The sequence below is a fragment of the Gastrolobium bilobum genome, unplaced genomic scaffold (genome assembly GCF_033153095.1).
Source record: "Gastrolobium bilobum isolate Gb01-03AN ecotype WA unplaced genomic scaffold, APGP_CSIRO_Gbil_v1 utg6129, whole genome shotgun sequence".
Classification (NCBI taxonomy): domain Eukaryota; kingdom Viridiplantae; phylum Streptophyta; class Magnoliopsida; order Fabales; family Fabaceae; genus Gastrolobium; species Gastrolobium bilobum.
This window is the reverse complement of record NW_026895895.1, coordinates 296,585-324,443: the sequence shown is the minus strand read 5'-3', so window position 1 is coordinate 324,443 and position 27,859 is coordinate 296,585. Positions and strand designations below refer to the sequence as shown.

General features: G+C 35.2%; 2 protein-coding genes across 6 annotated transcripts; one reads left to right on the top strand and one right to left on the bottom strand.

The window, feature by feature from the left end:
* Positions 1–7,609: 7,609 nt before the first annotated feature.
* Positions 7,610–10,021, top strand: LOC133296716 (putative serine/threonine-protein kinase-like protein CCR3). Its single transcript, XM_061495768.1, has one exon. It carries the CDS (start codon positions 7,610–7,612, stop codon positions 10,019–10,021), a length of 2,412 nt encoding a protein of 803 aa, XP_061351752.1.
* Positions 10,022–12,633: 2,612 nt separating this feature from the next.
* LOC133296649 (phosphoinositide phospholipase C 2-like) lies at positions 12,634–18,392 on the bottom strand. Of its 5 annotated transcripts, none has more exons than XM_061495681.1 (9): positions 17,828–18,389; positions 16,015–16,211; positions 15,458–15,593; positions 15,149–15,382; positions 14,784–15,016; positions 14,168–14,285; positions 13,559–13,711; positions 13,389–13,475; positions 12,634–13,158 (listed from the first exon to the last, which is right to left on the bottom strand). In XM_061495681.1, the coding sequence occupies exons 1-9, from the start codon at positions 18,131–18,133 to the stop codon at positions 12,865–12,867; spliced, it is 1,758 nt and encodes a 585-aa protein (XP_061351665.1). In that variant the 5' UTR covers positions 18,134–18,389; the 3' UTR covers positions 12,634–12,864. The 5 variants fall into 5 exon arrangements, with proteins under 5 accessions (XP_061351665.1, XP_061351666.1, XP_061351664.1 ...); XM_061495682.1 differs by having other exon boundaries at positions 15,164–15,382; XM_061495680.1 differs by having other exon boundaries at positions 15,110–15,382; positions 16,015–16,225; positions 17,845–18,386.
* Between the last annotated feature and the right edge of the window lie 9,467 nt (positions 18,393–27,859).

Sequence of the window (27,859 nt, the reverse complement as noted above, 5' to 3'; positions counted from 1 at the left end):
ACTACGTCGTTTTGATTAATGAAGGGTGTTTCTGTAATTTTAGATGAATTAATGAAGGGTGTTTATGTAATTTTATTTATTTTTTATTATATGTATTTTACTGAAACACCCTTCATTAATTCACCTAAAATTACAGAAACACCCTTCATTAATCAAAACGACGTAGTTTTGAGGATAGCTGTAGATAACCTTATCTAAAGTGGCTGTAAAAATATTTTTTCCTATATATATATATATAAGGTTCATGTCCTAAAAAAAAAAAAATTCAAAAAAAAAGGTTCATGTCCTCATTTATGGTTCTTCCTTCTTTTGCATTACTACACCTTTTACATATATTAATTTGAGTATCGGAATGTGAACCACCACTTATCATCCCATGATACGAGCACAAGCAAGAGATCCACAAGTGAGAGGAAGCAATCACTTTGGACACGTATGTAAGAACCCGCACCGTTAATTAAGGAAGTTAATTAATTAATTTTGAGAAATTAGAAAATAATTTCATAATTTACCCTAATAATTATGAGAAGGCTTAATTAATTATGGTAAGTAATTAATAATGCTGAAAGTCGCTTTTCGGACGAAAAGTGCAGATACCGATTCTGCTACTCGGTATAAATGCGTACTGATGAAGTATCCCAGAAAATTATAATAAGTGTGTATATGACACTAAAATAATATGTAGGACTTGTAAAACAAGTTTCAAGTTAAAATAATGAGAACTGGTGCCAGAACTGATACTGGCTATGGAAATGTGCGTACCGGAAAGGTGCTGCAAAAAATAAAATAAAAATACGATAAATCTTAGAAAAATGAGTAGGTTCAGATTCCTAAGTTTGGGATTAATACGCTAAGCGTAGCTATTGTTGTTAATACTGTGTGAATAAAATGAGCACACCTATATATAGAGGTGGCACATGATCCTAGGTCTTTTGTTGAGCCTCATAGGTGATAAATTTCTGGTGCTTGTGGTCAGCCACCTTACCTCCCTTCTCCCTCTACTTTGAAACTTTAAGAAGTGACATTTCCTCTTGAATCCTTCGCAAAAGCTTCATATTTGTGTGTGCTTGAGCCTTTAGTGAGTTAAAGGTGTTCCATTTCTGAGTTTAGTTTCTGAGTTGAGAGGTTTAAGGGCTGTTATTCTGAGTTTGGGAGAGTAGAGCTTTGTTCTTGCCATTTTGAGCTTCAAGGTGTGATCTTTGAGGAAAAATAACCCTTGCTTGAGTGCCATTTACGTGCACCTTGTGGAGTCAGACTTGAGGAGCTGTTGGTGAGCTCCAAGAGCATCCTTTGCTCTGTTTTGAGCCTTGGGTAAGTTGTACAACCTTTGATCATGAGTTTTATTGAGTAAAAGTGGAGTCTTTGCATGTTTAATGAGTTAAGCAAGTAACCAACTTGAATATGAACTTAAAAGAGAGTAAAAATGCATGCTTTAACGTTTAGAGGTGTTGAAAATGGAACCTTGGAAGTGATATCTCGCGAAATGCAGAAACTGCATTCTGTCGCGAAATATCCAGATAATGATATCCAGATATTGATATCCGGATATGGGCTCTGTGATATCCGAATATGCATATCCAGATATGGATATGGATATCCGGATATGCCCCCGACATATATCCGGATATTCTGGGTTTTTGAGGAACAGTAGCTGCACTGTTCATACAGAAAGCTGTTTTGGGTTTGTGGATCCTAGATTGATGAAGTTGGACTTTTGTATAATTAAACTAAGTCAGAATCTTAGTGATTAAGAGCTTGTGGCTTTGTGAGAAGTCTTAAGACATGAAACGTAAAGGAAATGCGTTGTCTATATATCGTATACTTGTTGAGTATGATTATTGATATGATTGCTGATCCAAACAGATTGTGATTGTGCTGTGTGTGGACTTTGAGCTTGGTTGGATTCTTGGTTTGGATAGCTAGCTTGAAAGGTAAGCTTTCGTGTTCTCGGTTTAGCCATTGTTTGTTCCACCATGTCCCATGGGGGGATAGTTATATGCATGATGTGTTTTCATGTACTGCTTATTTGAAATGCTATGGAGCTGTTAAGTGCAATTGCTTATGATATGTATGTGGTGTTTCGCCTAGACAGGAGGCCATGAGGTGGTCATGTGGGCGGGTACAGCATGGGCGTGTACTGTGTGCGTAATAGACGTATTCCTGCACTTCTCTGATTAGTAGAATAGTTATAACACACATGACATGATTATCTGCTGCATTGCACTGGTTTTGGAATTGATATTGAATTATTGCTTTTAGAACTTATATTGCACATGTAAGTGAGCTTGGAGTGGAAGATCCTTGAGGACCCCTTGTCTTCCTGAGATTTCTGTTTAGAGATCTCACCCCACGTTTGTGGCGCTTATTTCAGGTTCAGGTAATGCGGGGGTTGAGACCTCTAGCGGCAGGAAGCCAGAGCTTAGCTGATATTGCTGTTTATATGATGATATGTCTGAATGCTGGATTATGCCTGTTGCTTTATGTTATTAGCTTGTTATGATTATTGTTGTTGTTGTTGAGACTATGTTGGGCTTTGTTGCCATATTTGGTGAGCATGGGGATTGTCCTTGCCACATTGTTTGACTTTGTCTTAGTTTAGATGCGAGTTGTAATAATGTATCGGGATATTGTCCGGGCTACGTGTTGTAGTCCCGTGATTTTTAGATACTCACTGTTAACTTATATATTGAGGTATTCCAGTTAGATGTCTATTTGCAATTTACATACATACAATGTTTTGGAAATGAATTAAGTAATTCAACTTGGTAATGATAATGACGTCATAATTGAAAAGAAAAGATATTCCGCATATTTAAATTAAACGTGGCTTAATACGATGACATGTTAACAAGCCGAGTATACACGAGATGTTACAACGTACGTGATTATTTGTGAAAGGGGTTAGAAATTGTTCTTGCACAGTAAAGTAGCGGCACAATGACAACTAATGAAGAGAGTGTAAATGTTATACATGTATGTTTTACCTTTTACTTATGGAGTTTAGTACGATTTGGGGGATCCAATACTTGATTCATTGTTGTTACACTAGAATTAGTATTAATTAAGGAATCTTTCCTTAATTTTCTTCTTTTGCCTTTTTTTGACCTTATAGAATATGAGCCTTTATGTTAGGTCCATAATAATAATTTTGTTAGATAATCTATTAGCAACTAATTACGAGTTTGTAAATAATTAAGTGAAGTGTAACAATGTGAGCCAACTAAGAGATTTAATATATAGACTCTTGTGTACGTTCACATGGTGTGTATGAATAAACTTAGTGTTGTTTTTCTCGTTTCAACCTTCTTTTCTCTGTCCCACTATAAGCATGAAGAATAACCAATCAAAATCATTAAGCTACTATCTTTAGCCGCCTCGAACGACCATAAGGTATATCAAATCTAAAGTAATAACGCAGTCCATTTACCCAGGACTGAACATGTGACAAATTATTACAAGATAAAAACCAACAATACGAATTTTATGTTAAGCAGTCTCTTTCTTTAAAAAATGAAACAAATAATGGCAAGCATGAGTAAACATAAGAAGCATTGAAAATGTTATGTTTCGAGTTCCTAAATTATTTGTTTTCTCACTCAAATACATGTTTGATCATAACTTGGGCCCACTTATCCCCGTACTTAATTAATCAATATAAGAGTAAACAACAATCTAACCCTTAACTAACATTAAATGTGCAACGTCGAATCTCTTAAAATCCTCACCTCATCACCAAACACATGTTATCACGAGTAGGATATGCATCGGTCGAATCAAACCGAAATTTTTAAAAAATCAAATTTAATTGGTTTAAATGGTTCGGTTCGGTTCAGTTCAAAACTGATTCGGTTCGGAAGTGGTTCGGTTCAGTTGGAAATGGTTCGGTTCGGTTCGAAATCGATTCGGGTCGACCTTATTTTGAAAAAAAAAAAAAATTTTAAAAAATAAAGTTATAAAAATCAATTCGGTTCGGTTCAGAAATGGTTCGGTTCGGTTCAGTTCAAAATGGTTTGATTTTTAAACTGGTTCTAAAAATCGGTTCGGTTCATGAACTGGTTCTTTAAAAATCGGTTCGGTTTATGAACTGGTTATTTTAAGAGCGATTCAGCTCGATTCATGGTTTGATTCAGTTTTTTGATTATTTTGCACCTGAGTCACGATATGATCCAACAATATTCAGGATTTATCATATCCATCGCCACCTATTTAAGGCACCACAAATGCATGTAAAATAGACTGAATTCTTAAACATCGGATTATGTACATAATCTACCCTCGTTCATTACACATTCCCTTTACGATGAACATGTCATTTATACAAGTATGTATCTCTTACAAAGTACGTTCTTCGTACCATTATCCTCAAGCTGATTAAAAAAACATACATATGAACTTTGTCTCCATTTTCTATATCTAAAAAATATTTTTCTTTTTAGCATGAAGAAATAAATAAGCCATTACAATTGCCGAAAATACTAAGGCCAATAAAAGACACAAAAATGGAGGATAAATTTATCATAGAATTGGTACCTCAATTTAATATTTTGACCTATTTTTTATTAATATTTTTATTCTATTAATCTATTATTTTAATTATTCTTGTTTTTATAAAGAGAGTCCATAATTTATAATCACTTGAATTCATATATAATTAAAAGTATAATTAAGTGAATACTTATATACATATTCTCTTTACTATTCTATTGCACACCTGAAACGATCTTTAGAACATGACAATTTTTTGATTATTAGATATAATATAGATAACTAAGATTATAAATATATTAAGTACATAATATATTAATTTACTTACTCTTCTAATTTTGATTTACGAATTAATAATAAAACTTATATACAAATTGTGAATTAATTTATAGAAAAATATGTAGATACTCTCAGACATCCAATGACAAATCCAAAAAATAATTTTAGCTCGTGCAAAAAAAGTCAGCCAATTCTAAAGCTGTACCATAATATTTTTTAAAGAAAATCTGTATTATTTTTGAAAACTAACCAGTTTCAAAACCTCATTTGATCTCAATGTGCTCCGCTAATAATGACATCGAACAGTTAAATTAAAAATAGGGGCTATAAGTCCCTGAATGTATAAAAAAAAAAAGAAAAAAAAAAGAAAGAAAGAGAAATCCAATTCCTGAAACCAAATTCCCAATGGCTAGCAAATTGCAAAGTACCCTATCTTTCATTTTCTGTCTTTTTCTCGCTTTTATTCTTTTGCAGCCAAATATCCAACAATTCATGTTATTTAATTTGATTATCTGATTCTGCGCGTGCATCTTAGATTTGAATTTCAAAGATCACCGTCTTTCTAAAAAATTTATTATCAAAATTAAACTGTTTACGGAATCGGATACCAACAATGTAAATTCTAAATCTGTAACAGTTCAAAACGGTATAACTTATATTAATTTATTTAGCCTCGCTTGTACAAATTGATATCGAATCTGACTGATTTGGAAATCGATCTGCACAAAAAAATATGATATGGTCACGTGAGAAGATCACAATCATATAAAGATAAATCAACGGTTATGATTTCGTAACTACTTATTTTATCATTTTTTCTCTCTTCTCTTTTTTTACCATTGATCCACCTTTATATAGTTATGATTCTCCACATGACATGATCATCTGAAAATTCACATGAGAAGATCTAGATCCCTCATATTTAGCTTTTAAACTTTAATTCACAACAGCATTTGTTTCTTTGGTCAACACTTACGTTACGTGTGCTTCCAAATTCCAATTCCAATGGGTCTAGAGAGCACGTGCTACACGCCGTGGTCGGTGTCAACTATCTCATGTTACAAAGGTCTGTTTGGGCTGTTCTTTTATAAATCAAATTTCTCCATTTGGCAACTTCATTAGTGCCATGCACCAGAAATAACAGTGTAACAATATTCATAATTTTGAAAAAGAGTCACCATGTTTTATTGTAATTTCAACTTTATTAATAAAACAATTTTAAAGTTAACAACCTAATTAGTACTTGATGTCTAAAGCACCTACATGCTGAATACATTTTCAGTGCACCTATTGTATGTGAGATTTTTTCTCAAAAACTAACACATAGATTAATTTCCCCCCCTCTTTTTTCCATACAACTAGCACATTTTCTTTCCGACTTTAATTGGTCCGTTGCAGCAGTATCCTAGAAATTCCGATACATGCAAATGATGTGATAACAAACATGCTCATGTTATTTTTTAGTTTTGAGGTAAATTGTTTTATCTTTTTGTAAAATTTATTGAAAGACGCTCGTGCATTAAGAGGCATACGTCCCTCAGTAATTTTCATGTTATTTTGAATAGATATAATCACACAACAACTTAACCCGAGTTCGTAGTAATTTTTACAAGCACATGCTAATTAGAATTTTTATTGGAGATAACGATATTTTATTTTTTGTATAACTTATGGAAGGACGCTCAAGCTTAGAGAATATTTCTCCTTTGCTATTTAGAATGGACACAACTATTTAATTTGAGATCATAGGAACTTTACACGTGTAATGCTTTTGTATAAATTGTATTTTTATTTTTTTATATTTTTAAGTGATGTTTGTTTCATAGAAGCGATTCTTTTTTTAATTTTTTTTTTCAGAAATTGTGACATGTTTCCTATTTGTTTCACAAAAAGTATAATAACATAATTCTTACTCAAGAATTTTCCAATATATTAAAAAGCGCAAATGAATAAAATTTAAACAGGCTTAAAGAAATTAACGTTTGTTGTGAATTATTTATCTAGTACAGTTGGTAAATAATTGAGTTCCTTAAGCATGTTGACAGAGAGTTCAATATCTAATCATGTGTATGAAAAAATATTGTTGAGAGAGATTTATTCACTTAACATGATCTCTCGTCTGAAATTAATTTTCTACCTTCGATTGAAGGATACTTTGAAAAATAAAATAAAATAAAATAGTGAATGCAAATTTAAAAATTAATTCACGCATAAATATTTATATTCATTTTTTTACCTGCAATTCATTGGATTAATTAGATAGTGATTTTTAAATTTGCATTAATTACATATTTTTCTCTCTCGTATAACTCAATTTGAATTAACGAAATAATACTAGTTCAATTGATATATAAAAATTGAATAGTGAAAAGAAAGAAGATTCGATTAGATTCTCATATACCTTACATTTCAGATTAGTTTTATAGTCAGTTCAAGAATCTAAACTTATAAAGACATCCGGATAACCTATTTAACTCAAGAAGGTAATTAGGATATGTTTAAAAAAAAATCCCTCAATTCGAATTATTTTCTTATGAAAGGGTTTCGATTAAAATAAGAAAAGAAGAACGCAGCCTAAAAAAAAAAAGCCAAATAGAAAAGCTGCTTCGAAGTTCAAAGTGTTGAAAGCAGTATCTGATGTCACAACAGAATGCATATTCCACAACAATCCCCTGAAAAGTTCCATTTGTACCCTTCAAACTTGAAACCCTTTAACTCTCTCTCTCTCTCTCTCTCTCTCTCTCTCTCTGTCTCTTTCTCTCTCTCTCTCTGGCCATTTCTGCCAATGAAGCAGAAACGACCGCAACCCATCAACCCCGACGTCAAAACCCTTCCTTTTAGATAAATGAAGAAAAAACCACGCTCCTCCGCCGTCACCTTCATTCTCTCCGCCGCGGTGTTTATCCTATGTTCAGTACCATCATTTCATGCTCTCGGCTCCGGCACCTCCCTCGCCATCAATGACGCCTCCGCCACCGTCTGCGGCATCGTGGCAGAGGAATCGACTCGGCGCATTGAGTGCTACCGTCGCGGCCAGGTCATCTCCGCCACACCGAACGTGTCTTTCTCGTCGATCTCTGGCGGGAGGAGCTACTTCTGCGGCCTCAGGTCCGGCAACTACAGTTTGCTCTGTTGGGACACCGTCTCTTCCGAAGTTGGCTTCGAAAGGAAAAGGCTTTACAACAATGACACTGTTCTATTCGAGAATCTCTCTGTCGGGGATACCCAAGTTTGTGCCACGGTCGTCGGCGCCGGAACGGTGTCGTGTTGGAGAGTCAATGGCGCGTTTGAATTGCCTTCTGGGTCTGATCATTTTGCGTCTATTTCATCTGGGTCTGGCTTCTCTTGCGGAATTCTGAGGAACAGTTCAAGGGTTCGGTGTTGGGGAATTGAGTCCGTTGCAAGAAGGATAGAGAATGCGTTTGGAAACAATTCTATGGTGAGTCTTGTAGCTGGTGATTCACATGTTTGTGGATTAAATTCAACTGGGTTTTTGGTTTGCAGAGGAAGTAATAGTTCTGGGCAAATCGATGTTCCGCAAGGAGGGGCTTTGGAGTATTCTGGGTTAGCACTCGGAGCTGAGCATAGCTGTGCTATTAGAAGATCCAATGGTTCTGTCGTTTGCTGGGGTGGCAGAGGATTGTTCTCGGTTAATGTTACAGAAGGTGTTTCTTTTGAGATCATTGTTTCTGGGTCGAATTTTACTTGCGGATTGACAACAAACAATTTTTCAGTTATGTGTTGGGGACCTGGTTGGTCTAATAGTTCTCATTCTGGTTCAGGTTTTGAGCTTCCCTTGCCTCCTATTCTTCCAGGGCCTTGTGTTCAATCTTCTTGCAGTGAGTGTGGCATATATCCTCAATCTCAAACTTTGTGTTCTGGCTATGACAACATTTGCAAGCCACAGCCTTGTTGGCCTCAAATGTCACCGCCAGCACCGCTGCTGATACCACCATCGGTGCCGGCACCACCACCATCTTCTCGATCAAAGACTTTGACAAGGGGCTTATTGGCATTTGTCATTGTTGGATCCATGGGAGGTGTTGCTGGTATTTGCACAGTAGTTTATTGCTTGTGGACTGGGGTTTGTTTTGGGAAGAAGAAAATCCACAATTCTGTGCAACCAACAATCACTAGAGGTGGCAGTGTCAATGGTGGGTCTGTTTCAAATAATAGCCCACCTTCGAGATCATCCACCATTAGGCGTCAGGGTTCAAGGATAATGAGGCGGCAAAGAAGTGGAACCTCATCAACAAAACATCCGGATATGGCAGAGGAGTTCACCCTTGCTGAGCTCGTGGCAGCAACCAACAATTTCTCACTTGAGAACAAGATTGGTGCTGGAAGCTATGGTGTTGTGTACAGAGGCAAACTTGCTGATGGTCGTGAGGTTGCAATCAAAAGGGAGGAAGCTGGTACTACTAAGGTGAAGATGTTTCTAGAGAAAGAGAGTGCATTTGAGTCAGAATTGGCCTTCTTGTCACGTCTACATCACAAACACTTGGTTAGGCTAGTTGGGTTCTGCGAAGAGAAAGATGAAAGACTCTTGGTGTATGAGTACATGAAGAATGGGGCCTTACATGATCATTTGCATGACAAAAACAACGTGGAGAAGAGTAGTAGTGTATTGAATTCTTGGAAAATGAGGATCAAAATTGCACTGGATGCTTCGCGAGGAATTGAATATCTCCATAATTATGCAGTTCCATCCATAATTCACAGAGATATAAAGTCTTCTAACATTCTCATTGACTCGACTTGGACGGCAAGAGTATCTGATTTTGGATTGTCATTGATGAGTCCAGACTCTGACCATGATTACCGAACATTGAAGGCAGCTGGAACAGTTGGATACATTGATCCTGAATATTATGGTCTAAATGTTGTGACAGCAAAGAGTGATGTCTATGGGCTTGGAGTGGTATTGCTTGAACTCTTAACGGGAAAGAGAGCTATATTCAAGGATGGTGAAAATGGAGGCACCCCTATGAGCGTGGTAGACTTTGCAGTGCCTGCATTTATGGCTGGAGAGTTGGAGAAAATTTTGGACCCGAGGGTTGAACCACCAGTGTTGAATGAAACAGAAGCGGTGGAGCTTGTGGCCTACACTGCCATGCATTGTGTAAATATTGAAGGGAAGAACAGACCAATAATTTCTGACATCGTGGCCAATTTGGACCGTGCTTTGGCTCTTTGTGAGAGTAGTCATGCTCATGGCACTATTTCCAGCAGTTCAATCTCTATTGCATCTGACTGATATTCAAATCCCGCATAGGGAAACAAAATTGAAAATGTTCACTCATTCTTATTGATTCTTTTCCGATGAACTATATGGGTGTACTCTTGGGTTGTAAAGACTAATGTCATCTAACATTAGGCTGTAGTGTAGAATTTTGTGAAACACTAACAGCCAGTAAAGTTGATCATTAATTTTTGAAAATGTTTACTCATTCTTATTGATTCTTTTTTGATGAATTGTATGGGTGTACTCTTGGGGTGTAAAGACTATGAATGTCATCTAACATTAGGCTGTAGTGTAGAATTTAGTGAAACATTATCAGTCAGTAAAATTGATAATAAATTTTTGCAATTTAATATTTAATATTAGGATTTACAATCTGCAATCTTTGTATGCCTTGCACATGGCATTACAGGTTAAAGTTTCATTTATGCTTAATGCAGGCGTATGTGGGTACAAGTACTGTAAAATTGTTTCAACTTCTCTTTTTGTCCTTTAAGTGTTAGGCTACACAGTTTAAGCATTGTACTTGATGTTAGCTTTAAATTAGGCACCGTCAACTTATTTATTTGGTCACGGTGAGACAAGCAACTTGCCCTTCACAAGTGATTAGCTTTTAGAGCATGAAAACACCATGCAAGTGCGCCTTCATTTTAGGTTGCTCTTTGTTTGAGTAGTTGAGCTATTGAGGCCGCCACACACAGGCACAATACTAATAGACACCCTTTTTGTTCTTTATCATATTTCTAAACATGGTCCACATCAAAATAGACCGGTCTAGTTAAATTTTCAATTACTTGAAAGACGTAGGTGACATCTATGATGGCTCGCAAGTTTGACTAAAGGCAAGGAACCAATTTAAGAAGTGGATTGGTTAATGCCTATTGCTTCTTGGCAATTTGCTCTTCTTCGTGAAATAAGTAATTCAAGCAGATTTTTTTTCTGCACAAACCAAATAGGGAAGGGTGCCTTTAATGGCTCAAAATTAATAACTTGCAAATTCTGAACATGATGGACATAAGGGTAATGGGCCATAGGCCTAATTGGGTAACAAATTTGTGAAGTAAAATATGTTCGGGCCGTGATGGTGATGATGAGTGTGTTTCTTTTTTTTTTTTCATGAGTGTGTTCTTATGTAATTAATAGCCGGTGAGGGTGAGCCAACCCTTTGTGTCTATTTATGTTCGGTATGAATGCTTCTAGACCAAGGCAATACCCAAGCCGAGGCTATTTATGTGTTTGTCGTGTAATAAAAAGTCTACCTTTAACAGATAAGCATCTCATCAGTGACCCCAGCTCAGAAAGGCTCTACAATACAATTCATTTGGGGTGAGTGGCATTGTTTCCTTTTCCTGTTTTTTATTGGCTTCTTTAAACTCGGAATTTAGAGAGAATTTTTTTTTGGGTTAAAGTTTCTAAAATTAGATAACTTTATCTAATATTCATCAAAATACACACAAAAAGTATATGGGATAACCCCTATGAAAATAAGAGAAAAAAAAAAACATAGGCCACATATAGGGGTGGTAAATGAACCAGAGGCCTTTCAGGGCCTTTGGCCGGGCTTGTAAAGACCTAAGCTTGCAGGTCTAAAATTGGTTGTTAGAACTAGACTTGGACTTGTATAAAAGTTCGTTTAATAAAAATGTCACAGACTCCAATTCAAAAGTCTGAAATTAAAGCCTTTCCGGCTAACCTAATATATTAACTTTTATTTTTATTTTGTATTTTTTATACTACTTATAATAATCTCCTCTCTCTTCTCAACCCATTTCACTCCATTTTATTGGTTAAGTAGATTTTTTGAATGATTTTATTCTATATTATGCTGTTTGGATATATATTGAATTTACGAATCTTTATGAAATTATTAGTGTTGTTGATTGTATATTCTGTTTGAATAAATTTTTGTTGTCTTATTTTTTTAACAAGTTAATAGGTTAAATCGGACTTTTATTTTTTGTAAATAAATTAAGCCACATACCGATAATTATATTCATAACAGGTAACAAGTTAAGTCAGGCTGACACATTTAATTACATGCTTAACCTTTTTATACCAAACTCGACCCGCCTCGTCCCATTAACACTCCTAGCCACTTACACTTTTTTATATGTATTTTGATGAACATTAAATAAAATTATCTAAAATAATTTTCGAAACTTTAAACCAATTTTTTTTTTGTCGTTAGCCAAATTTTATTTTTCTTTTGCGTGATTAACTAATGTGATATTTGACTGCGATCTAATAAAGTTTTACGACAAGGTAGCCAAAAATATGAAATTGGCCCCACTTATTTACATGTTACTTTTATAAACTTTACTTACAAAACTTATAGAATGTTAACTTTGGAGAAAAAAATTGACCTATCACACGCAGGATATAAGTCTCAGACATGAAAGTCCCAAAAACATCCAATCACTAAAACTTCAATGCATTTTTATTTATAAAAAAAGCTTCTTTTTGGTAAAAAAAAAAAACCATCCAAATAGGATGTAAATTAAAATACTTTAACTATCTAGATATGATAGAACTCAATCAATTTTTTTCCATCAACTTTAGTTTTAATTTTGATTAATTAAATGTATATAACTATTTGAATAATTAATGTAAAAACTTTGTCATCCAAAACACATTTCATTATGTTCATATATAAGTATATATTAACAAGTCTTACAACACAAATACCTCTCCTCAAGAGAAAAAAAGAAAAAGAAAAACACACACAAACAACACATTTTATTTCTTGAAGTATTATTCAATGGGTATCATTCACGACATCATCTAGCTACTACATACAAACTCTTACTAACATAACTTAATGGCTGTACATAATAATGTAGAGGAGAGGATGCATGGAATCAATAAAATTCAAAGCGCATAAGAAGTTTTACAGAGTTGTATTTATCTCCCTTCTGGCTATGCAGCGGAATTGATCGAATGCCACTTCTTAGCTCCCAGACAGGTAGGCATGTTTGGCCACCAAAGTCATCCTTCTCAGACATGTCATATTCATGAACTTCAATGCGAAGCAGTGCCAATTCTGGAACAGTAAGTGGGAACTCGAATGTCTCATTCCATGAAGGCAACCAATTATCCTCTATTGCCTTAGTTTTTCTCATCACAGTATCATTAGGGACCCCAGCAATCCCCACCTGCATAAAAGTTTATCAAATCAATTTCAAATGTTGAGTCACAAAACAACTGAGCCATGAACTGGCTGTAAAACAAAAGGAAGGATAGATGAACAGCAAGAAAGGTATCATATGCAATAGATTGCAAGGAAGGAACTACCCTTTTGAATTGAAAAGATATTGCTATGATAAGGATCCCCCCATTAAGAGTATGGAGGTGAGAATTGATCTAGTAGATCATCTTGACTTACTCTTGCGTAGAAGTCTGGAGGTGAGTATTGATCAAAGTGAGTATGCTTGAAATCATAATACCATCCTTCTCCCATATATACAGTCACCTAAGAATAAGAAAAGTAGGACCTTTGTTAGTATTAGGCTAGAGACATTCGGGTGAGGCAGTTGAACGACGGAAAGCCCTTACCTTCAAAGTAGTCTTCACTGGTAACTTAGCTTTAGGATCGAAGACCTCATTATTCGGACCAGTCTCTAATAGAAAATCTGGTTTTTTAACATAACCACACCGTCCGTTGGCTCTGAACATCCCATGCATCAACCAAAGTGATCTTCCATACCCCTGCCATGAAACCAATCACAAAGAAAACTGATACATATCGAACAATATTATAGTCAATTAATAAACTTCATGATATTAGATGTGCAATAGCAATTAGCAGCCTCTAATATAACTGAAAGAAGTGAGACTTCAATCCATCACATACTAAAGGGAAAGTCGCAGACAATAACACACATCAATTAAGATATTCAATAAATTATAAATCATGCTAAAATAGGTCTGCCCCATATTTCAACCATCACATTGCTTGAATTTAAATGTTTATTGTATTTTGTTAGACTGTTAGTAGCTTGAAGGTTATCAATTTCCTCTTCCCCCAGCGCCCCAAAAGAAGAAGAAAGAACTGAACCAACAAAAATTAAAATACAAAACAATAGTAAAAATCCCTAAATAGAGAGAATACTATATCAGGAATAACAAAAAATGAGGAGCCGGGGTACAGGAAGAAATAGAAACCTGCATGTTAAATGCAACCATCTGAGCTCCATGCATCCAACCAATTAATGGGTTATAATTTGACGAGTCAATGCGAGTACCTTTCGGATACACCCTCAGTATATTCCGCTGAGTGAACCTATAGTAGGCCAACAATCAGGAAATACAAATTTATTTAAACACACACACCCTCAGTACATCTTCTCTTTCCATTTGCGCACAGAGAGAGAGCGAAACAGCTATACCAGGAAAATAATGAAGAAAATTCTATAAGCGAAACAGCCTACAAAAGGTTTGAGTTTGCTCCAAAAATTGAATTAACCATCCGACATACTTCCTATATCATCTTATTGTTAATGCATTCAGGATTTTCTAATCTGATCACAATCTCAGTTAGAAAAGATGGTAGGTCAAACAGCTATTAGCATTAGTAAGCATTCATAAGTCATACTTATGCAGTGGACCATCAAGAGAGCCAGGAAATCTAAGTCAAGCATAATATATTTAAAGCCAAGGTGTACTACATTTGCATGAAAATAAAGAGTTACAGGATGTCAAGCTCATTCATTCTGAGGGTGTTCAACCACATACAAATAAGTTCTCCTTAAAGGGACTTACTAGAAACATTTAATAATACCTGACAAGCTCTTTTCCATGAGTTAAAGCAGCTTTTTCAAGCTGCTGCTCACTTAAACTTAGACGTCTCACTTTATCAGGATCCACTTTGAGCCAAGTATCTAGTCCACCTTTAGGCTTCCCAGCATGAATGGCAATTAAGCGTCTATATTCTGGAGCTTCATTATGGTGTGACTTATCCGATTCATCATGATCTTCCTCATCATTAAGATCCTCTTCATCCACATTGCCATCCTAAAGATGACAAACCAGAAAGTCAATTAACAAATCTCCCTTACGAAATTAAATGCAGTGGCAATTTATATACAGGATTATTTAGTCTCAGACCTTGTAATCAGCTATAGTACCACCTTTCAGGCTTGGGACTTCCTTCCCCCAAGCTTCATCATCGCCTGAAGCCTTTCCCTGCTGTGAATCATCCCCTGAAGCCTTTCCCTGCTGTGAATCATCCCCTTTTTCCTTTTCTTTTGCTTCAAGGTACTCCTTAGGTGGTTTGGTTGATATAATTATCCTCTTTTTGAGTGATTCAGGAGGAGGGAATTCCTTCAAGCCTTCTGTGCTAGGAGAAAATAGTATGTCTCCAAATATTTGAGTAACCATCTAAAAATTTGGACATAATTGTCAACTATAAGAATGCAAGCATTTTGACTTCCGATAAAACACCAAGTAACTAACCTCAGCCACTTTAGCCTGAAGATTTCGAGTAAGATGGTCTTCTAGGGTTATTACAAGTGGATATTCTGATGCGACAAAGGCATGTTCCTTAATAGACCTCAAACACCTTACGAGCTCTACAGGAGTAGTCAATGTCCTGCATTAAAAGAAAATAGATATGTAAACAACTGTTAATTTATAATTGAAAAAGATTTCAAACTTTTGTTCCTATTTTGTCTGTAATGCCAGATTGCTTAGAAAACACTACAATTTGTCACCCTTTTTACTTCAACTGATCTTGGCAACATCATTATCAAAGAAAATAGAACGATAAATCTTCATCAATTGTTGGATAACCATTTTCCTTTGCAAAATTGTGTTCTCGAGGCAATTCATGCTTACACTCAAGACAGCAAATCAGAGCAGAAAAAGATAACTGAAATAAATATTTTTTGAAACTGTTAAATTTGTTTCTTAGACTTCTGCCTGATGATCACTAAAGAAAAATCAGGGAGAAAAAAGAAAAGAGACAAGGGAGCTAGCATGAATAGTCAATATCATTCAACCCATAAACTTACCTTCCGTGAAGAACCTCCACATCATCCTTTGATGCATTAGGCCATATGTCCAATTCAATCACCCTTACACCTCTCCTCAGTGCATTTATGATTGGGACGTCACTGCAGTCGCTACTCAACTGATTCCCAGTTAGATAGGAATTATGACCAGTATATATGAAATAATGAGACAAGGGTAAAGTCATATCTTGGTGCACCTGGAATAGAAGAAATAATTACACAAAATACAACTATCAGAATAAGAGAGTACACAAAATTATACAGAATATAATACCAATACCTATGTAAGAAATGATGAGTTGTGGGAGGTTTGGATGGAATCCAATATGTTAATCAAAGTTTTGGCTCAAAACCAAATCCTTTTTGTAGTCCCTTGGGGCTTGAATTTTACAGAATCAAGGTACTGGAAAAGAAGATCCTGAACTAAAATGCCTTTGTAAAGAACCAATTCAACCCAAAAGCTTAAGCTGTCGGGTGAAGCTACATTAATGGTTTTATATATCTCAACACGCCCCCTCACATGAGAGCCCAATCGGCTTGAAGGGTGGACAATGCACAGGCCCACCTACCTGTGCGAAGAAAGAAATTCCACTAGAAAGAAAGTGGGAGGCGGTGAGTATCGAACCCGGTACACCGAGGCTTGATACCATGTAAAGAACCTTGAGGTCACCACCCCAAAAGCTAGCTCAAAGGGTGGGAGTGTCCAAGACCTTATAAACTCCACATTAGTTGCACATACAACCAATGTGGGACTATATATCTCAACACGCCCCCTCACACAAGAGCCCATTGGGCTTGAAGAGTGGACAATGCAACAGGCCCAGCCTACCTGTGCTAAGAAACACCACAAGAGAAAGTGGGGGACGGCGAGGCTCTGATACCATGTAAAGAACCTTGGGATACACCACCCCAAAAGCTAGCTCAAAGGGTGGGAGTGTCCAAGGCCTTATAAACTTCACATTAGTTGCACATACAACCAATGTGGGACTATATATCTCAACACGCCCCTCGCACAAGAGCCCATTGGGCTTGAAGAATGGATGATACAACAGGCCCAGCCTATCTGTGCTAAGAAATTCCACAAGAGAAAGTAGGGGACGACGAGGCTCTGATACCATGTTAAGAGCTAGCTTTTGAGGTGGTGACCTCAAGGTTCTTTACAGACTTGGTGTATTAAACACAACCAAAAGCAATATAAAAACTAAAAAGTAACGGCATATCATGAAGACAATGTGACGCCATATGGTATATATATCCAACAATAAAGGGTGTCGCCGTATAATGAAATGGGAAGCAAAAGACTTTATATTTCCTGCAATGCCCTGTGCTTCTCAAAAGAAGGAACATATAAGAGAAAGGTTTAACTGCATAAACCCATTCTAATTTTATTTTATTTTTTAAAACTAATCCTCATCCTGTATTATTTCTCACTATGTAACTACAATTACAAATCATAATAGTCAATTTGCTCAGCCAAAATGCAATAAATGACCGAAAGTATATACTTTTTTTTTTCTTTGGTAGCAAAAGTATAGAATTGGCACCAATATGAAGCAGAATTAGTACAAATTCAGTTGCGATTTACCTTAATATGATATAATTCACCAAAAATTGTAAGGAAAGGACAAAACTTCAAACTCAGATACGATTATGCAAAAAACAAGAAAAGGTAGAAAGTAAAGGCAAAAAAATGAGGTAACAAATCAGGTAAATTCCAAATCCACACTAACAAAGAGAATACCCCAATTAGAAAGTAAATAATGCCAAATCCGGATCTCATTAGGAAAATGAAAAAGCTGAATCCTTTTCTTACCCCAAGAGAAGGTAGGAGAGGTGGGTTACTATCACTGAAAAGGTACTTGAAGAAAGTTTCAAGATTGAGTCCCACGCCCTTGCGATGAAAATGCTTGTAGCCATCGATTATGGCTTGTGCTTCCTCTTCAGTTGCCTTCTCTTGCATCTGCACCTCAACCAAGAACCTTCTCAGGTTTGAAGCTGTCATGACCTCATTCTCGGAGTACTGGTCGAAAAGGGTCTTGATCTCCGGCGGTGCCTCCGCCAACGCCAGCTTGAACCGCCGTCGCCAGCAGAAGCAGACACTGTAAGTCTGTTTCGACATGATGATGCTGATCGGCTGGTGGTTACTTGCTTCTTGTTCTGTCTTCTCCACTCTCCAGCGAGACACAGAACGGAACAAGAAAGAACAAAGAGGTTGTTTTGTCTCGTCTCTTCAGAGTTCTGAGAGGTTGAGGTGGGTCCTCCAACGAATTAGTTCATGAACACTTGGTACCAGCCAAATTCTGGCAGCAATTTATAAATTGGGTATTACAATTCTTGAATTAATTTTTGAGTTGAATTTTGAATAGTTAAACATGATTAACTAAGAACTAACGCGTCACAATTATGAGGTGTCCCACTCCCACACACACAAATACAGAACTAATTTTTACTCCAGTGTCGGTTCTACTTGCCCACGCGCTGAAATCATCGTCGAATTAAAACGATGATCGTTCATATCCAGCTCCGACCAACAACTGTTACGGAAATCCAACCAATCGCTTGAAAGATTGCGTCAGAGTCGATAACGTCATTAATTACGTGACAAAGCACAGGAACTTTAGGTATGATAATATTGATAATATTCACATGCCATGCATGGCATTTTTTTAAAATAATTATTATATAGAAATATTAATCTGGTGGCACTAATGCATCGTGCAATGTAATGAGTATTCACCGGGCCCACCACTTGAATAATTTTTAATTACCATAATATTTTGTATCCTCCTCCTTTAGTGGTTTTAATACAATAGGTAACGTTGACCTCTGGAAGCAAAGCTTGTGTGCATACCTTGTACACATTTATTTTGAATTAAGACAAAATTAAAGTTGTTAAATAGAAGTCTTATTGCCTAGTTAATTATTACTTTCTATCCTTATCCATAGCATCTGAAACAATTGTTGTTATTACCTAACATCTACACCAATTTCATACATCCCTACCTTATATATCCTTGTTCACATCAACACAACTCGACTTTTCATTAAACTTTAAATATAAAGGCATAGATTTATTTTCAGAACAATGACTAAAATGTGATCATGCGAACAATATTATTTCTCAATATGTTACGCGGGTAAGTTTGCTACAATGTCCAACAAACTTGGTTTACTGACGTGGCACGTTTCTGGTGGATAACAAGTTCGCTACTCCCAGTAGCGAACTACATTGTCAAAATGTCAGTATGCTCTGAGCAAAAGCAAGATATGTGTTAGCCGCGTAGAAGTTCTCTCAGAGACACAACGAACTATGTGCAGCTGTCAGAGAAAAATAGACATTGAATTACGTGTCAAATTGTAACAAGTTCGCTTCTCAATCTAGCGAACTTGGGTGTTGTAGCTTCTTTTCTTGTACTGGATCCTTCATTGACTTTTTACAACAATTGAAGTTCACTTATTAGAGAACCTATTTGAATAGCCAGGTGGAACACATTTCTCTTGTTAAAAAAAACAACTTTTTACATTGCAGATTAACATGGCTAACTTCTTGCAAAAGACTCTCAAGTATGACGTGAAAGTAAAAGAAAGCTTGAGTATGGTTTACACCAAATGTGTTGTCTTATTTTTCTTCTTGGTGTCAGACCGGCATTGAAAAAGAAGCTACCCTTCACCCAAGTTTGCTAGATTGAGAAGCGACCTTGTTACGATTTAAACTAGTCCACCGCCTATTTGTTTTACAGTTGCATATAGTTCGTTGTGTCCCATAGCGAACTTCTACGAGACTAACACGTATCCTATTTTTGCTCAGAGCAGATTGACATTTTGACTATGTAGTTCGTTACTGATAGTAGCGAACTAGATGACAACCAGAAACGTGTCATGTCAACAAACGAAGTTCGCTATATGCTGTAGCGAGCTTGTATGTATGGCACTTTGGAAAATTTTACTGTTTGCGTGACAATTGAGTAATTTTTTTCAAAAGGGTGGCAAATAGGTCACTGTTCCTCTGTTTTCTCTAAAAGCGAGTTATTAAATCCAGCCTGGTGCCAAGGTATTGGATTATTGTGTCATTGGTTTCATCAGTGAGTCACCGTTTTTTTTTTTTTTTGGTAGAATGAGTCACTGATTCAATTGTATGACCTGATAAGTATATGCAAATCTATAATTTATATTAAAAAATTATAAACAAACTTAAATACCTGTAAGAAAATACAATTTTAAATATTTTAATATGAAAAATAATAAATCACACATTATTATCCAACAAAAGATTAAACAAACGTATAATGTTTATGATACTCGTACTTTATGTTCAGTAGACAACATCTCTAGCTATAAATTAAATCAAAATTTCTAATATATTGTGTAACTAAGATAATATTAGTGTTGTAGGTACAAAACATATGTAAGTTAATAAGCAACAAATTACTCAAATATTTCAAAAGAAAATAATTCATTTGTTAATTTTAAAAAAATGAAGTTGTTATGGAATAAATCTATATCTTAATCGCATATCCCTTAAGGGATTATGATACATCTTATCCACATCTCAACAATAGAAGATAATAAGGATAAAGGGATAAAACCCTTATCCCTACAAGTTAGAGGTTGAATCATATATCAATTGAGGGATCTTGACAGCCCAAGGCCAAGAAGTAACCCCTATAAATAAAAAGCTAAAGACCAGATACAAACTTTTAACATATTTTACTGTTGCTGCTAACACTATACACACCTTGGTTACATGCCTATTGATAGTGCGCAATGATTGAAGTATTATCTATAAGCCAATACGGTATAAATTCTCGATTTTCTAGGATCGAACAGAAGTCACTAGGGTTAGCCTAATGGCAAGGGGTGTAGGTAGGTGTATTAGGTGACGTGTGTTTTAGTCCTTCTTCATGTATAAAAAAATGATATCCTTTATGATTTATTTTCTTTGAAATTTTTTTTTTTATGAATCGGGTCGGGTCATCGATTTTCTCAAATATTCGGTTATGTTACTTAACCGCTCCAACATTATTATTTTTTTAAAATAATAATGTTGATAACGTCATTAATTACGTGACAAAACACAAGACCTTTAGGTATGATAATATTGATAATATTCACATGCCATGCATGGTATTTTTTTAAAATAATTATTATATAGAAATAGTGACCTGGTGGCACTGATGCATCGTGTAATGTAATGAGTATTCACCGGGCCCACCACTTGAATTTTTTTTAAAGAAAAAGTATTTCTTCCGTGATCATAGTTATCTCCAGTGAATTCAAAACGATATTATTTTGAGGTTATAAGATTAAAAAATTATATGGATAAAGACTAATATAACTTTGCAATATATTATAATTACCAAAACACCTTGATTTTTGCCCAAAACAACGTCGTTTTGAACTAATTGAAGATAATTTTATCTCTGACGATCGAAGAAATCTTTTACCCATCTTCAAATACCATAATATTTTGTATCCTCCTACTTTAGTGATTTTAATACAATAGGTAACGTTGACCTCTGCATGCAAAGCTTGTGTACGGTATGTACAAATTTATTTTGAATTAATACAAAATTAAAGTTGTTAAATAGAAGTCTTATTGCTTAATTAATTATTACTTTCTATCCTTATCCATAGCATCTGAAACAATTGTTGTTATTACCTAACATCTACACCAATTCCATACATCCCTACCTTATATATCCTTGTTCACATCAACACAACTCGACTTTTCATTAAACCTTAAAATTAAAGGTATTGATCTGTTTTCTCTAAAAGCGAGTTATTAAACCCAAGCGGTGTTGAGTTATTGGGTTCAATTAGTGAGTTATTGAATTAGTGAATCATTAATTCAATTATATATAAATTTAAAATTTATATTAAAAAAATTATAAACATACTTAAATATCCGTAAAAAAAATACTATTTCAAATATTTTAATATGAAAAATAATAAATCACATATTATTATCCAACAAATGATCAAAAAAACATATAATGCTTGTTATACCGGTTCTTTAGGTTCAGTAGACAATATCTTTAACTATAAATTAAATCAAAATTCTTTATATATTGCATAATCAAGATAATAATAGTATTGTTTGTACATAACCTATATAAGTCAATAAGCAACAAATTAATCAAATATTTGAAAAGAAAATAAACCATTTGTTAATTTAAAAAAAAAATGAAGCCATTAGGGTTAGCCTATGGGGTGAGGGGTGTGGATGGATAAGTGTATTAGGTGTTGTGTGTTCTAGTCTTTTCTCATGTATAAAAAAATGATATCTTTTATAATTTATTTTTTTTGGAATTTTTTTTTATGGACCGGGTCGTACCAATTTTGTTACTTGACCGATCCAACATCAAAATCAGACTAACCGATTTATCAATTTTCGAGCTACCGTCTAAAAGTCAAATATGGAGATGAAAAAGATAGTGATATCGATTAAAGCTTCGAGGTGTTATTATATAAAGAGTAAATACCTTTTTCAGTCTTCAACAAATTTTATGATGCTCATTTTAGTCCCTAGCAAATATAAACGTTATTTGTGGTCCCTAAGGCTTTGTTTGGGAGTTGGTTTTTGGAGGAAAAGGAAGGGAAGTAGAGGGTTTTATTAATCTCTTCTCTTGTTTGTGAGTTTAAAAAATTGGAGGAAGGGAATTAGAGATTTTTGCAAAATCCTCCAAAACCCTTTCCACCCTTAAAATTAAAGTTCACCCAATTTGGGGGGTTTAAGGGGAGAAAATATTAAAAATTACTTATCTAACCTTAGCATTAAAATGTGAAAACTGCATAAATATAAATCATTTTTAAATGCATTATTAGAAAAGTCTAAAATACCGACAAAATTTATGAACGAAAAATATTTTGACGAAAACCACATTACGTTCGAAAATAGAGACGAAAAAAGAATTGGCCATAATCATTGACATAATTTTTTTTCGAAAAAAAAATTCAGTCTAAATTCTTGATAGAATCTAAATTTCGTTGAAACTTTCGACGAAAATATTTTCGTCAAACATTTCAAAGAAAAATATTTCAATCAAAACATTTTGACAAAAAACAATTACGTAAAAATTTTTGTTGGAAAATATTTCCCTCAAATTTTTTTACGGAATACATTTCCAGCAAAAAATTTTGACGAAAAATATTTTCGTCAAAATTGTTTACGGAATCTAAATTCCGTTAAAATATTTCCCTAAAATATTTGACAAAAAAACATGTTCATCGAAATTTTCGACGAAGAATATTTCCTTCAAAATTTTTAACGAAACATATTTTCATGGAAAATTTCGTAAAAAGTTTTGACGAAAAATATTTCTGTGTAAATACTATTTTCGGTCCTCAGCAAATTTTACGATACCCGCTTTAGTCCCTAGCAAATAAAAAGGCTATTCGTGGTCCCTAAGAAATTTAAAGTGGACCTATTTTAGTTCTTTTGATAGACTAATGAAGGTCTTTTTTGAATTTATGAGGGAGCACGATTTCAACTAAATGGTTCTATTTTGAATTTCTTATGGACCACAAATAGCCTTTTTATTTGCTAGGGACTAAAGCAGGCATCGTGAAATTTGGTGAGGACCAAAAATGGTATTTACTCTATTTTTGTAAAAAAAATTTGATGGAAAAAAAATTCGTCAAAATTCTTTACAAAATTTAAATTCCGTCAAAAAAATTTGATGAAAATATTTTCATCGTACATTTGGAAGGAAAAAATTTCCGTTGAAATTTTTGACGTAACACATTTCCATCAAAAAATTTGACAGAAAATATTTCCGATAAAATTTTCAACAAAAAACATGTCTATCATAATTTTCAACGGAACACATTTCTGTCAAAGATTTTCGATGAAAAATATTTTCGTAAACAAATTTGAGAAAAAAATATTTTTGTAAAAAGTTTCGACAAAAAAATATTTTGTCAAAATTCTTTTCGAAATCTAAATTTCGTCGAAAGTTTCGTAGAAACATTTCCCTCAAAATTATTGACAATATTTTTTTCATCGTAACACGTTTTCTAAAAATTTGACGAAAACATTCCATCAAATTTTTTGATGGAATTCTTTTTTTCGCCAAAATTTTTTATGGAACTTTTGTCGTCAAAATATTAAACAAATCATTTTCGTTAAAATTTTTGTCAGAAACTAAATTTCGTCGTAAATTTTGACAAAAATTTAGTTTTGTAAAAAATTTCATCTAATAAAGGGAAGGCAAAAACGAGCCAACCTGTCAGGTTGGCTTGTAACCCGTCACAAATGAGTCGGTTGGGTTGGCATAAATGAGCTGCCAACCCGAGCTAACCCGATCCGATACAATCCGGACAAAAACGAGCCAGCTCACGGGTCAAACAGGTCAGCTCGCGGGTTTTAATTTTTTTTTTTAAAAAAAAAAATACTAAAATCAAAACTGCCCTACGCTTAACGCTACGCATCGTCACTTTCTTTCCTCGTTTTCATAGCCTTGAAGACTGACCAGATTCCGGTGCTTAATGCTGCCAACTGTCTCGAGTTCAGTCTCAAATTCTTTCATGTATTGTGGATAGCGAGAATAGAGCCTCTTGATAGCCAATGGCTTGCAATTCTTAAGAACACATTTATAGACTGCACTTGATGCACCATATCCAATTATATATTTCTCACTCAGGTTTTCTGTCATTCTCATGATATCATCATATACATGAAGTGCCATATTCATGTGAAGAATCACTCACTTTGGTGGTGAGTAATTAACTGTGACTTAAGCGCCAATCAGTAAGCTTATCCTTCAGTTTCAATAAGCACAATTAAGATAGGAAAATATTACTCTCTTTTAGCTTTTCTCATTTTTCCTCACTTCGATTTTCGCACCCCACTTTTTTCTTCTTTTTCTTTTTTTCTTGTAATGGTGGGACCCACCCATTTTCTCTCTACCACATAAGATAACTATCTTATGTGGAAGGAGATTAATAAAACCCATTAAGATAAGTACTTGGTTTGGCAAATGATCCATCATTACAAACGAGATGAAAACGTCAACCCGCGAGCCAACCCACTCACAATATTTTGAGCTAACCTGTAACAGCCCCAAACCCTGTAGCATGATATTGTCCGCTTTGCCCTCGGGCTCACGGTTTTGTTTCTTGGGACACCCCACAAAAGGCCTCACACTAGAAGAGGTATCCACACCCTTATAAGGCATGCTTCGTTCCCCTCTCCAACCGATGTGGGACATTACATCCTCCCCCACTGGGAATACAGCGTCCCCGCTGAACACACCGGTCCAGGGCCAGGCTATGATACCAAATGTAACAGCCTCAAACCCTGTAGCATGATATTGTCCGCTTTGCCCTCGGACTCACGGTTTTGTTTCTTGGGACACCCCACAAAAGGCCTCACACTAGAAGAGGTATCCACACCCTTATAAGGCATGCTTCGTTCCCCTCTCCAACCGATGTAATAACCAACCCGCGAGCTAATCCATTGGCAATATTTCAAGCTAACCCGCGAGTTTATTTTGAGACAACCCATGAGTTTTTTTCCGAGCCAACCCGCCAGCCAACCCTAACCCGGCTCGCGTCGGGCTGGGTTGAATTTTCTTGCTCGTTTTTTTTTTTCGGGCCAACCCTAACCCGACTCGTTTTTTTCGGGTTGAATACGGGTTAGGCCGGGTCGATTAGCCTGTTTTTCCAACCCTATAAAACTTCTGTCGCCTTTCGATGAAAAGCATTCTGACAGAAAAATATTTTTTTGACTGCATTTTTATCGTTTGCAACGTAGAATTTTCGTCGAAAATATGATCTTTTTTAGTAGTGTGAAAAATACATAAATAATTTTGTTTAGAAATATTAAACTTAATTTTATTTTTAAAATGCAATAATTATATTAATTTTTTAAAAGGGTAAAATTATAAAAATATCTCATTGACCCTCCAATTTTTTGCTTACCATTATTTTAACTCCCAAACAAGGGAATAGAATATCCTTCAATTACCTTCCCTTCCTTCCCCTCCCTTCTCCTTGGATCCCCTTCTTTTTCTTTTCCTCAAAACTCTCAAACAAAGCCTGAGAAATTCAAAATGGACTCATTTTAGTTCTTTTAAGGGACAAATGTGGGTCTTTTTTGAATTTATGAGGGATCACGATTTCATCTAATTGAGTCCATTTTGAATTTCACGAATAATCTTTTTATTTGCTAGGGACTAAAACGGACATCATAAAATTTGGAGAGGAACAAAAAAAGATATCCAGGGAGCGTTTGGTACAAGAGAAATTTTTCTTTATCCAGGAAGTAATTATTACTTTTTTTTTTGAATAACCGAAAGTAATTATTATTGAAATGTAGTGAGAAATATATTTTATTGAAATGTTACTAAAAAACTGTTTGGTAGACTCATATTTTCCTGAAAGAATTAAGTTAATTTTAATGAATTTGTGTTAAATTGGTTATGAAATATTAGTGGGAATGTGAGGTTATTTTACCAAAATAACCGCACCTTTACTTTTCATTCAAAAAATTTAATAACGTTACTCATACTCATCGTTCAGGATATCAGATTTGACAATGTTCCCAAAGTCTCATTTACCTTTTCCTTCATCGTTCAGCGTTCTTCAACTAAAAAGATGTAGATATTGTTGAAGCTTCTGCACCAAAGTGCACAAAGTATGACGACATCACTGTTTCCAGTACTGTAGGACCCATAAGGTATGAGGCTGTGTATTTCCTGCCTTGAAAAGGGGGCCATCGGGTCGGAGCAGAGCAAAACTCAAGGAAAACTACCTTGTTTGTTACAATTTAAATCCTTTCTTATTCTCTATTTTAGTTGTACTTGTTAGAATATATTTAGAATCGATCTGATCCGAGGTTTGAGATGGACATTATATAATTAATCATAGGTATCTATGTAATATAATATCTATTTAATTAAAAAAGAATATTTCTTCCCTCCAACATACACCCCCCAATTTGAGGGGAAGAATTTTGGGTTTTAAGAATTAAAGCAAGGGAACACTTATTTCCTTCTCCTCTTTTCCCCCTCTCTCGTTACTCATGTCCAAAAAATAGTGCTTTTGGAATGTATGTATTTGCCTTTACGGTACGAATTTGTAACGATCTTTGCATACGAGAATCACAATAATTAGCAAGAGGACGAGCACAATAATGGAGCGGTCCCAAAATACAGAGCGCAAAGCAGTTGTCTCAAAAGAGTGGCATAGGTTACTGGTTGAATTGTGATGCGAGACCTCCACTCGCGAAGTGATATGGAGAGATCACAGGACAATGATCATATTGACACTAGGCAAAAATTTATCGGATTGCTACATCCGGAAATTTTTTTGTCAAAATATCATGTCACAATCCCGTTGATCTGACAAGCGAGAATGGATTGGACATGTGGCAGCATTATCAACATTTGCCACGTCCTAGCGAGAATAATAAAATGCTGACACGTGACAAAAGTACATGCATTGTCTGCAAAAGTACATAATGCCTGTACTTTTGCCACATGTCAGCATTCTGTCATTCTCGCTGGACTGTCCAGCTAGAATGGTAAACCATTCAGACGCTGTCACGTATCTAATCCATTCTCGCTTATCAGATCAACGGGATTATGATGTGGTATTTTGACAAATTTTTTTCCAGACATAACAATCTGATAAATTTTTGCTTAAGGAGTGTCAATTTGGTCAATGTTCGAGAGATCACCATCTAGCAACTTCCTCCTTAAGTTACATATATTTGGCAATGGCAAGGTGGAATGTGCCACCTATTGTGGCTGAATTGACACGTCAACTTATTTATTTATCAAGTCTTCATTGAAAGGGTGTGTTATGTTGTACCAATACTGACATGGAATACGATACGACACAA

Coding starts and splice junctions, on each gene's coding strand:
- LOC133296716 (XM_061495768.1), top strand. CDS start 7,610: ATGAAGAAAAAACCACGCTCCTCCGCCGTCACCTTCATTCTCTCCGCC.
- LOC133296649 (XM_061495679.1), bottom strand. CDS start 18,133: ATGTCGAAACAGACTTACAGTGTCTGCTTCTGCTGGCGACGGCGGTTC. Junction 15,017..15,109: donor GTACTATAGCTGATTACAAG/GTCTGAGACTAA, acceptor TGTCATCTTTAG/GATGGCAATGTGGATGAAGA. Junction 13,476..13,558: donor CAGTGAAGACTACTTTGAAG/GTAAGGGCTTTC, acceptor TCTTATTCTTAG/GTGACTGTATATATGGGAGA.